This window comes from Coenobita brevimanus, chromosome 22 (genome assembly GCF_032717465.1).
Source record: "Coenobita brevimanus isolate Jiangsu-jjx chromosome 22, ASM3271746v2, whole genome shotgun sequence".
NCBI lineage: Eukaryota > Metazoa > Arthropoda > Malacostraca > Decapoda > Coenobitidae > Coenobita > Coenobita brevimanus.
In genome coordinates, this window is record NC_136975.1 from 43,366,635 (window position 1) to 43,379,310 (window position 12,676).

Below are 12,676 nucleotides of genomic sequence, written 5' to 3' on the forward strand. Positions count from 1 at the left end.
TCATCATCTAGTCCTGTGTTGCTCCATGAGGAGTGTAGGAGCCCAGGGCTAGGCAAATTGGTCATGACCTTTAAGATGAGAATGACCAGCCACACTGATCCCTGACTGACAATATGTGTGCAATAAACCCCAACCACCCCTTGGATATGGAAACTTGCACAGGCTCAATCCAATTAGAAAGCCTTAATTACCCACTAAACCCCAGGTGCCATAATTTAGTTATATGGCTAATGATAAAAAAATAAATTTAATTTTCATTCCTGTTAATGAAAAGAGCAGGATGGTAAAATAAATGCACGAACTTGCTCAACATGGAAGGGGTTTATTATAGTTACCTTTGCTTTGTATGTTTTCCATCTCCCATTTGGATTTCAATATTCTCTCTTAGTTTGGTCTCTACTAAGCGCATAATGTCTGGCTCATTTACCCTCAAGAAATTGTCTACTTCTAGCCTTGCTGAAATTAGACCATCTACCTTAGCATATGCCACTTTCAATCTTTTTGCACTGTTTTTTACTCTGTCCTTCTCTCTCCCTCTCTTCTTTGGTACCACTTCCTCTATTTCTGATCCATAACCCTCCAATAGAACTGTGTCTTCCTCCATTCTCATGTTGTTTTTTTCCTTTGCTTCCTTAGCACATTCCTTTATTTTAGCTCTCTTCCTTATTTGCATCACTCCTTATCCACATATTTTTAAATCCTTCCTTATCTGCTAATTTCGATGTCTTGTTGATCATTTCATTTACTGTGACCTTATATTGAAATTTTACTTTTAGTGGCCTTGCCCCTCCCTCCATATATTTTCCCAGCCTGAACTCTTCTTCGATCTCCTCTTGAGCTTTGTCCTTTCCTTCCATAACTATTGACACTACAGTACTTCCTTCGTCCTTCCCAGTTCTTCCCTTTCTTTTTCTGACCTCGTTGACATCGGTTTTTCTGTTAAACCTGAGATAATCACACATTTTTTCTTGTCTGCTGCATCTCTGACAAGTGATTCTTTACGTTTTAGTACCTTCACCACTTCCTTCTCCACCTTTTCCTGCTTTTCCTTTTTCTGTTGTTCTAGAATCTCTTTAAGACTTATTTTATCTTCCTGTTGAGTTTTCTTCCACCCCTTGTGGTGTTCTTGGATTTCCTTGATACGTTCCTCATGCATCTTAGTTTTAGATTCATGCTCATCAAGTTTACATTTCATCTTGTCCCTTTCCTCCTCCAGTCTCTTATTTTCCCATTTAAGCTGTTTTACTTCACTTGTAGCTGATTCATCACCTGCTTTTCATTCAGACACCCATCTCTCCTGGTCAACATTGTGTGAGCAGACACTCTCTACCCTATTTCTCAACTCCTTTACCTCCCTCACCTGTTCCGAGGTTCGTTCTTGTAATTCACTAATTACTCCCCATATCTGTTTTAATTCCTATGAATTCTTCTCAGCCATTTTCTCCACACTTGTGATATGGGCATATATATTATGGTGCACACTTAACCCTTAATTAATCACCAAATGGGGTAAGGTAAAGCTCACAAGGAAACTATCTTACTTTACTTTACGCTGTAATCTACACACAAAAAGAAACCAGAGTTCATTTATAAAAAAGGGGGATGCACACAGGCCTCACAACACAAATACAAAATGAGTTATTTCTCTTACCTAACCAAATTACCATCAGTGGAGGCTACATACCCACAGAGCTTGAGGAACAAAGAGAACTCGTCACTGATATAATCCAGATATAATCCACACACTAATGTTATATGAAGCGAACCACAAGGGAAAAATGGTGCACAACCAGTGTGTTTTGTAATCAAAGTGTAAAGTGTGTCTGATAGGAACTGTGTCCTGAACAGGTAGTAACAAAAAGAGTGACACAATGTGTTAAAACATGTAACGAAATGTGACAACAAAAAGTTCACAAAATGTGCCTCTCTCACTATTTCCTCAAGCTTTATAGTAGCTTTACCCCACCTCTCCAGGCTAACTAGCCACTAGGCTGTCTTAATTACAATCTACAGCCAATCGCAAACAATGGAGGCACCTGCTACCAATTACAAGTTAACACATCATAAACCTTATCCAACAGAGAGGTCACAAGGTGATGCTAATCTGTTATTGGATAACATTTTCATCTGCTACTCCCACACTATGTGTCACACCCACTTACGGTTAAGAACAAAGGTCTCTCTGCAAAGTTCAGGGAAAAACATTTACTGATATTCTGCCCAGAAGCACAAAAATTAAAATCATTTAATGATCTTTTGACAACTGAGGAAACAGAGAGAAAATAGTAAGGTTTTGAATTCTTCAACTCAGGTAACAAAACTGATAAAGAAACCTTCAAAAAATTATTTAACGTTCTTGATGGCTTGTCTTATCTCCCTGCTTTATCTCCACATTTTCTATTTCACCAATTTGTTACTGGGCAACTACGCCTGCGACATATTACTCTTGTTTGGTTATGTTTCATACTTCCATTGCTTTGGTCTTCACTGGAGAACCCCGCAAACTCACTATCACTGGATGTAAACAATGTGTGTGTGTGTGTGTGTGTGTGTGTGTGTGTGTGTGTGTGTGTGTGTGTGTGTGTGTGTGTGTGTATTTACCTATTTGTAGTATACAGGAATTGAGCAATGCTCGTGTTGTCCTGTCTCCATATCCACATTTATCAAGTCTACCTTTACACACATGAATGTTTTTCTCATGCACCACCTCTTTGTCTAAGTCGTTCCAAATATTTAAGTATTTACCTAATATACCTAACTGTGATATACACGGATTGTACTATGCTCGTGGGTTTCCGTCGCTGTTTCCCAATAAGTCAAATTTAGCTTTAAACTCGTTTAAGTTTTTAGACTGGACGATCTCTTTGTCCAGGTTATTCCATAAGTCTATACTTCTGTAAGGAAAGCTGTATTTCTCGATATCCTTCAAGCAGCTTGACTTTTTCAATTTAATTCCATGTCCTCTTGTTGCTCTCTTATCCCATACAAACAGATCTTCTTTGTCAATTTTATCTACTCCCACCATGGTCCTGAACACTGCAATCATGTCTCCCCTCTTTCTCCTTTCCTCTAAGGAAGGCAAATCCAGCTTTTCCAGCCTCTCTCTGTATGACAGGTCTGCCAGACTGGGGACCATCTTGGTTGCTGTTCTTTGTATTCTCTCAGTCTTGTTTATATCTTTCTTTTTGTGTGGGGACCACACTACCGCTGCATATTCTAACCTGGGGCGGATCATGGCCACAATCAATTTTTTCATCATCTCCTCATCCATATAATGAAATGCTACTCTTATGTTAGTCAAGAGTTTATAAGTCTCTCCAACTATCTTGTTAATGTGCTTTTCTGGTGACAAACTATCTTGGACCAGCACTCCCAAATCTTTCTCTTCTCTCCTTTTTGTGATTAATTCATTACCCAACAAATAATTCAATGATGGCTTCCTGGTACTTTTACCCATTTCCAATATTTTACATTTCTTTACATTAAATTTCATTTCCCACGTCCAGCTCCAATCGTGTATCCTATCCAAATCCTCCTGCAATATTTTATAATCCTCCTCAACCTCTACCTTCCTCAAGATCTTTACATCATCAGCAAACAGACTTGCATAGCCATTCACTCCATCTACCATATCATTTACGTAAATCAGGAACATTACTGGCGCCAACACAGAGCCCTGAGGGACTCCACTTGTTACTTCCCTCCATCCAGACATCCTATCCTTTATTATTGTCCTCATTTGTCCTTCTCTCAAAAAGTCTCTCATCCATTCCAGAAGTTTCCCCTTCAGTCTTCCTATATATTCTAGTTTCCACATTGGTCTCTTATGAGGTACCTTGTCAAAGGCCTTCTCTAAGTCTAAGTACACACAATCCACCCAACCATCTCTCTCTTGTACCACATCAATCGCTCTTGAATAAAAGTTCAACAAGTTAGAAACACATGACCTTCCAATTCTGAATCCAAACTGACATTCAGCCAAAATATTCATCTCTTCCAGATATTTTATCCATCTGTCTTTCAGGATTCTCTCACACAATTTTGCGACCATGCTGGTTAGAGACACTGGTCTATAATTCAGGGGTTCTTCCCTGTTTCCTCCCTTGTAAATTGGTACCACATTTGCCCTCTTCCATTCTTGTGGCACTTTCCCCTCTTCCAGTGAGCATATGATTAAACTGTGAATTTTATCCGCCAGTTGTTCTCTGCATTCCTTCAGTACCCAATTAGAAATTCCATCAGGTCGTGGGGCTTTCCTTACATCTTGAGTTTCCAGTAATTTATACACTTCCTGTACCTCCACTTTTATATCTTTTATCACCGGAACATTTCGAATCACTCCCTCCCCTTCCACAAGCTCCTTTTCTTTAGTGAAAACTGACTGGAAACGTTTGTTCATTATTTCTGCTTGCATTGCCGCATCCTTATAGACCTCTCCTTCTACTTTCAGTTTGGTGATTCCTTCCTTTTGTTTCAGTTTGCCATTAACAAATCTATAAAACAGTTTGGGTTCATCCTTGCATTTGTCTATTATACCTTTTTCAAAATTCCTTTCTTCTTCTCTATGTATTCTTGTGTATTCATTTCTTGTTCTTTTATATTCTTCCTTTGTTCTGTTGTTACCTCTCTTTCTCCAATTGTTCCACGCCTTATCTCTCTCTTTTTTTGCTATCATACACCTTCTATTAAACCACTCCTTTTTCCTGTTTTCTTTCCCTCTTACTCTTGGTACAAATTTTTCCACTCCCAAATTATAGAGGTCTAGAAAGATATCCCACTTCCTCTGTATCTCTCGTTTCTCTGAATTTTCTCCAATCCGCATTTTCAAAAGTTTCTCAATCCTGTAAAATTTGCTTTCCCAAACTTGTATCTTCCCTGTCTATGAAGCTCGTCTCTTGGCTCGACGTTCCCTATTAACATCTGGAACTCAATGACCACATGATCACTTTTTCCTAAAGGACAGAGATATTTCAATGATTCTATTACATTGGGTTCTTTGGTAAACAGTAAATCTAACCTTGCTGGTGTGTCCTCACCTCGAAATCGTGTCTCTTCTTTGACCCATTTCGTCATCACATCATTCATTATTATATTTAATAACATAGTGCCCCACGAATCCTCGCCGCCTCCCGAGTACCATTCCTCCCAGTTCACCTCTTTACAGTTAAAGTCACCCACCAAAATTATATTATTGTTTTTCTCAATTATTTTTTGTAAATAGCTAGCCGTATCTGACAACATCTCATGGTATTCGTCATCCTTCCATGCTCTCGTCTTTGAGGGAACATACACTACTGCCATATCTCTCTTAACATTCTCTCCAGTTTCTAATTTCATATATATCACTTCAGCCCTGCCTTCTCCCATTTCCACAGTATCTAGATTTATGTTGTTCTTCACTGCTATCATCACTCCTCCCCCCGTTTTTTCTTTTCTGTCTTTTCTCTACAGTTTGTATTTACCATCTCCCAAATGAACATCAATATCTTCTCTTAATTTGGTCTCTACAAAGCACATGACATCAGGTTCATGTTCTCTCAAGAAATCGTTAATTTCGATCCTTGTTGATATGAAACCATCAACATTAGTATATATCACCTTCAAATTACTTCTGACGTTTTTAATACCCTCTTCTCTCCTACTCTCTGTCTGTACCAATTCCTCAACTTTTGATCTTTCACAGCCATCCCCCTTAGTTTCCTTCACTTCTATTTCCTTAAATACCACTTCCTTACTTTCATATCCATTACTCTCCAAAAAAAAGTACTGTATTACATTCTTCCTCTGTCCTCTTATCATTTTTTCCCTTTACTTCTTCCTTCAATGATTTTAAAACTTCTCTTTCTTCTTCATTCAAATCTTTTCTTATTATAATATTTTCCATCTCTGCCTCTTTGCTTAATTCCCTGGTCACTTTAAGTATCTCATTTATTGCACTTTCTGATGTAAACTTGACCCTCATTGCTCTTGTTTCCCTTTTCTTATAAGGCCCTATTCTCCTTACTTCCTCAATTTCTTTTACCCACTTGTCTCCTTCGGAGTCAATCTTGCCTAATATTCCTCTCACCATGTTTGTGTCTCTCTCAAGTCTTACGAACCTAACCTTTTCATCCTCTTCCCTGTTTCCAAATATTACCACACATCTGTTCCTTTCTACAGTTTCTCTCACTATTTTCTCTTTTTTCTTCAGTATTTTCACTACATTTTCTTCCATTTTTTTCTTGTTCATTTCCCTTTCTTCCTGGATGATTTCTCTTAAGCTGACCACTTCTTTCTGTTCTTCTTCTAGTGTGCCCACTTTGCCTTATGCTCTTCTAATACACTACTCACCTTCTCCATTTTATTAGTACTCTCTTCTAGTTTCCTCCTCAATTCAAAATTTTCACGCTTCAAATTTCTAATCTCTTCATTCGCTGTTTCATTGGACTGGATCAGATTCTGTATGGTAGTCTCCGTATTTTCAGACACATCCTTTATCACTAGATTCTCTACTTTCTTTTCAAGCTCACTAATCCTCATAATTAATGTTTTAACCAGGTCCATGACATTGGTATTTGTATCAAATCCTTGAAATTCGAGTCCCTCATTGTTTACATTTTCGGCCATGTTTGATGTTGGTTAAAGTACCAATACAGCTGTTACCGAAAAATACTACAAACATTCATGTATACTGTATCCAATAAATCTTTACATTTTTGGTAGTCTATTAACTTTCATTATTTTAAATTTAAAACAAGACCTTAGGAGACAGGACAGACAAAATTCCTGAAACTACTTAAGGTTAGCAGCGATGGCTGGGACGTCTGCTCTCTCTGGCTGTTCCTGTGTGTGTGTGTGTGTGTGTGTGTGTGTGTGTGTGTGTGTGTGTGTGTGTGTGTGTGTGTGTGTGTGTGTGTGTGTGTGTGTGTGTGTGCACCCAGGTATTTTAATTCTTTCTCATTCTGTATTGTATTCAGTTCTAAAGAAAAGTCATGAGACAACAATGCATGAACATCTGACTACAGTACTTTTCACATAAATAACATACAATCCTGATTATCTTACCTGTGTCATAATCATAATGTGCACACCTATTAGATGAATACATAGGTGCAGGAAGATCCTGACAAAGATCAGCACCACATTCTGGTCAATGATGAAGCCATTAAGGAGCTCAAATGTGAGTGAGTAGAGTGTGGTGATGGTCAAAGTGAGGTAGAGGGGCAGTGGGATCACTGTGTAGATTAACAGCAACACCTGTGAACATCATAGTAAGAGCTCATTAACTTGGCTGAGTCTGCCTTGGAGTAAAATTATAAGTAAATACAGTAAACAGTTAGTTATTCTTGTTGTCCTTACAACATTATCAGAATAAACAAAAACATTGTAATATTATTTTCGTATAATATGTTGGTCTATCAAGAGTTTTGCTCTCAAGAATACTGTCACAGTTCATCTCTCACTGATGGAATCCATCCATCCATCCATCATCCAATCCTTTATGTTGTTCCATGAGGAGCATAGGAGCCCGGGGCTAGGCAAGTTGGTCCTGACATTTAAGATAAGTGACCAGCCTAACTCATCCCTGAGTGGCATTGTGTGAGCAATAAACCCCAATCACCCCTTCAATATAAACCTGCACCAGCTCAATCCAACTGGAGTGCCTTAATTACTCACTGATGGAAAAAAAATAAAACATAAAATGTTAAATTATGGTAATTGTCAGTCTTGGCCCAAGAGGGCCCAGGGTGTAGGAGGGACCAAGTTTAGGCTCCTGTGGTACAGATTATAAATTTATGTTGCAGGAGATGACCCAACATCCTTGACAAATTTACATGATAACATCTCCACCTTATGGGCTGAACTGCAACACACACATTAATACAAGTATTTCTCCAAACTCAGACTTCAATCACCAGCCCAGTGAGGTAAGACATGGCAAATTTTCATATAGGGGTTATCACCACCACCATTATGACCCTTTTTCCCATCTATGGATGGAGTCAGACTGGATGCAGTAAACAAGGAATGGGCATGCATCTTAGAGAGAGAACTGGCAACAGCATACCTATCGAAACAGCACAAGTGCAAACCAACCCCAGGAATCCTCAATTTCACCTCACAAACCTAATCACCTACATATATTTGTTTGTCACCTTCCTTTGATGCATTCTGCCTGTCCGAGTCACCTTGTCCACTATCTATGGTAGTTCAAAAGATGATGCCAAATTCTGTCATGTGGTCCTCAATACAAAATCACTCAACCTTCTTGATCCCCCGTCAATTCACTTGCCTCAATAACTTCCTTATTCCGCTTTCTGAACATTCACATACCACATCCATACATCTTCTTGGCATACAATGCCTCCTCCACCTTTAAATTTACTTCTTTTTTTTTCCCCATCCCCCAATATTTATCCAATCCCTCCATATAATCATCCCATCTAAGCATACACTTTTCTACCATATTATTACAGTCAGACACCCTTACTTAACAGCTTTTGCAAACTATATATTCCTTATCCTACCAACTCTATATTCTACATACACACACACACACACAAGCACATGTCAATAATATACTTTCTTCTTTTCTCCTTGACTCTTCACCCTCATGTCATACCAAACTCTCACACCCAGTGTTAATGTGGGCACCAACACACTTCCATGCAATCCACTTGCAGTCCCCACACTCAGACTCCAGTGTAATATCAAGATCTTCCTAAGTACTGGCCACTTTTCTTCCCTGAGCCATTCTACTCTCGACTTCCTTTGCATAATCATCTCTCCTATGATTGTTTTCCAGTACTTAGAAACACTCACTAATTCAAGGTTTCTTCACTTGCCAGTACACTGTTATAATGCAAAGAAAGGTTGTGTCATGTCCCCATGGCTGTTCAATATATATATATGGATGGAGTGAGAGGAGAAGGAAAAATATGAGTAGTGGAGAGAAGGATGGCGCTGGTAATGACAGGTGATGGATGGAATCTCTCACATTTACTGTATGCTGATGATACAGAACTATTTGCAAGTACTGCAAAAGAACTTGGTAGACTAGTACAGAGTTTGCTGATGTCTGTCAGCATCGTGACTTGAGAGTAAACGCAGAAAGGAGTAAACTGATGGTTACTGAGAGAGAAAGCAACTCCCAGTGTGATGTTACAGTAAATGGACAGAGACTGGAAATGGTGAGAGTTCAATTACCTGGGTACTGTGATAGAAAGAGAGGAAAATGTGCAAAAGAAGTGAAACGTAGAGTGACACAAGGAAGAATAGCAGATGGTGTTATGAATGCATTGATGAGAAACAGAAGCCTCAGTGTTGCAGCTGCACAAGGTTTACATGAAGGAGTGTCAGTGCCTACTTTAACATACGGATGTGAGACTATGGTGTGGCATGAAAATGAAAAGTCAAAAGTGAGAGCAGTGGAGATGGGATTGCTGAGGAATGTATGTGGAGTACGGAGGTGGAGAGGATATGAAATAATGTGATCTGTGAAAGATGAGGAGTGAGGAAGTCTGTGGATGCCAGAATTGACGAGAGTGTACTAAGACGATATGGTGATGTGGAGAGAATACATAACATCAGAGTTGTGAAAAAGGTATATCTGAGCGAATTTCTAGGACCAAAGAGGTAAGGTGGGCCAAGGAAAAGGTGGAGGGATATAGTGGATGAGTGTGTGGAAGTCAGTGAGGCTAGAGGACTCATAAGAGATCAAGCTGGCTGGATGAATGTTGTGATAAGAAGTGCATGATCAGGGATTTGGCACCCTTTTTTACAACATTCAGATACACTCTATCGGATGTTTATGTGAAGTTGAAGAACGTGGTGAATGTTTCTGGCATATCAGATAGAGCCAGGATTCCGGGACCTTGAATGATGAGTGAATGGAAGCGTGGTCCATTAGAGTGGGGAAACTTGGGCTGTCTAAGCGTTGTTACTCCTCATCCTGCCCTAGGGTGGGAAAGGAGATCAGGATGATGATGATGATATACATACATATATACATATATATATATATATATATATATATATATATATATCTATTGCCAGACGCCTCAATCCCGTTCAGGGTGGCCACAAACAAATCGCCTCCACGTCGCCCTGTCCCCTGCCATTTCACTGCCCAGTTCCCAACTCACATCCCCCTCTCCCATATACCTCTCCACCCCATCCCCCCATCTCATCCTCGGCCCCCCCCTCCCTCTCCCCCCCTCCACCTCACTCATATACTTCGTCAGTGTTTCACCCTCCATCCTCTCCACATGGCCAAACCACCTCAGAGTATTCCTCCTAACGCTTCCTATCATATCCACATGCATACCACAATGCTCCTTTATATCCTCATTTGTCAGCCTGTTTCTCCATGTGACTCCACAGGCTCCTCTTAAATAACTCATTTCCACTGCTCTCACTCTTGACTTGTGCCCTTCCAACAAGGTCCAAGCTTCATTTCCATACATTAGAGTTGGCATCACGATACTGTCATGTAGTAACTTTTTCACTTCCATGCTTACTTCCCTGTTTCTTATCACTGCTTTCAAGGAACTGGCAACCCTTCTTCCTTGCTATATATATATATATATATATATATATATATATATATATATATACTGTATATACGGTACCCTCGTGTCCAACAAGCGTTTGTCCAGCACGATTCGCGTCCAGCACGGAGAGCAAAAAATTAGTATGATTTAATACAATTTAATTACTGTAACATGGGTGCATTAGCATAACACACTCGGAGCTCCGTGAAGTGGGCGAAATCCGCAGAGTTTGCCTCTAGCACGATCACCCCCGGTCTAACATGGTCATACTGGACGTTCCTGTGATGCTGACAGCCAATCAAAACTTCTGATCAAGTTGCCTCCCCCACCCGCTATCGTGACGTGATCATGACGTCGCCCAATCAAAAATGCTTATGCTCTCACGTGGTTTTGTTTAAATTTCTCCTGCCACAGTGCCACTCAGTCGCATAATTCGTATTGGAAGGTGCTTTTTTCTCGATGCATTTTCTGCCCTTGCTACTGCATTTTATCATGCTCACGATGCCTAGGAAGCCTTCTGAGAACCCCAAGAAGTGGCGGCACTTCCCTCAGGCCACCAAGCTAGAAATCATTGAGAGGAAGAAGAAAAGGGAGAGGAAAGTGGACATTGCCAAGGCCTACAACATGAATGAAGCCAGCATGAGGACCATAATAAAAAACCAAGACAAGATCCTGGCAGCAGTGAAGGCTTACGGAGTGCTAGGACAGGCAGAAGCAGGACCTTCCATGGATGTGGATGAGGATAGTGATTCTGAGTGTGATTTCGCAGGATTTATGAGGGAGGTTGAGGAGGAGCAGCGGCCATTACCCACTAGTGACGCCAGCAGCCATCCTCCTAGGACCCAATAGGACTACCAACAGCCTCAGATACCACTTTCCATTCCCAGCAAGCCCACCAACACTATCCTAAAAGGTTAGTTATCATTCATAGTACAGCACAATTTATTATAATTACAGTAGTAACAATATATATAAAGGTATATGGTAGGTATTTAGGGTGACTTTTCCTAGGGTTGCTGACATAATTCATTTTTCCCCATAAGCTCTGTTGTTTGTCCAACATGTTTTTGGTCCAACACGGGACCTGTGCATGACAATATTACCGTGTTGGACGCGAGGGTACTGAATATATATATACAGCATATATATATATATATATATATATATATATAGATAGATAGATATATATATATATATATATATATATATATATATATATATATATTTATATTCTATATATATATATATATATATATATATATATATATATATATATGTACTGTATATATATATATATATATATATATATATATATATATATATACAGTATCCCCTTATTTATCCAGATGTGCAGTATCTGGACCTGTTCATGATCCGGACACTGGACCTTGGCTCTATTAAACCATTATCTGAATTTACTTGCTAGTATCTAGGCGTAAAAGTCCCCAAGAATTTCGGCTGGCCAGCCAGCATGTTCAAACTTTTGGTATTGTGGCCATTGAGCTCAAGCCATGAGAGAGAAATATGCTGTAACCCACAACCAGAGCTAAAATGTCCTTCCACCCTTGTACTGAATGGTCAAAGTCACACAATGATCTGATCACTCCAAACGAACCTCTAGTACCCGAGTAATGCAACCGTAACCCACAAGCGGTGTCAAAACATCCTTACCCATCCCCACCTAATGTCCAATGTCGCAGGACACTGGGATAAGTCTTTCCCAACTGCCACCGCGCGTCAAACACAGACCACAAGCCACGAGTACATGTTTGGTGACAGCAGCTGTCTGCCTCTCTACTGAACATCCAAAGCCATCTGGTTACCGGGAGTTGTGTTTCCTAATGGCCACCACACGTCTAACACAGACCACAAGCCACGAGTAAATGTACAGTAAAAGTGCCTGTCCACCTCGTGACAGAAGGTTGAAAATCCTGCCCACAGCCTCGCTTCTCCCCTCTCCCTTCCCTCCTCCATACCCTCTCATGCTCCCTGCCATGCTAGCCAGGCCTCCCGGCTACCCCCTCACTCCCTTCCCTCCTTTGCGCTGAAAATGCTAACCTATGGCTTTTTAAAGTTTTTGGCGATTTACCCGAATACTATTCGTCGCGTCAAAATTCTGCGACATTCACAAGAAATCTCATGAA

The 12,676-nt window shown here is 40.0% G+C and overlaps 1 protein-coding gene across 1 annotated transcript in view; it reads right to left on the minus strand.

Moving 5' to 3' along the window:
• LOC145392489 (adenylate cyclase type 9-like) overlaps positions 1-12,676 on the minus strand; it is a 56,985-nt gene that overhangs the window by 20,846 nt on the left and 23,463 nt on the right. Inside the window, exon 4 of the mRNA XM_080266882.1 lies at positions 7,045-7,236. Within this exon, the coding sequence (XP_080123008.1) occupies positions 7,045-7,236 (192 nt within the window). The remainder of the gene's footprint in view (positions 1-7,044; positions 7,237-12,676) is intronic.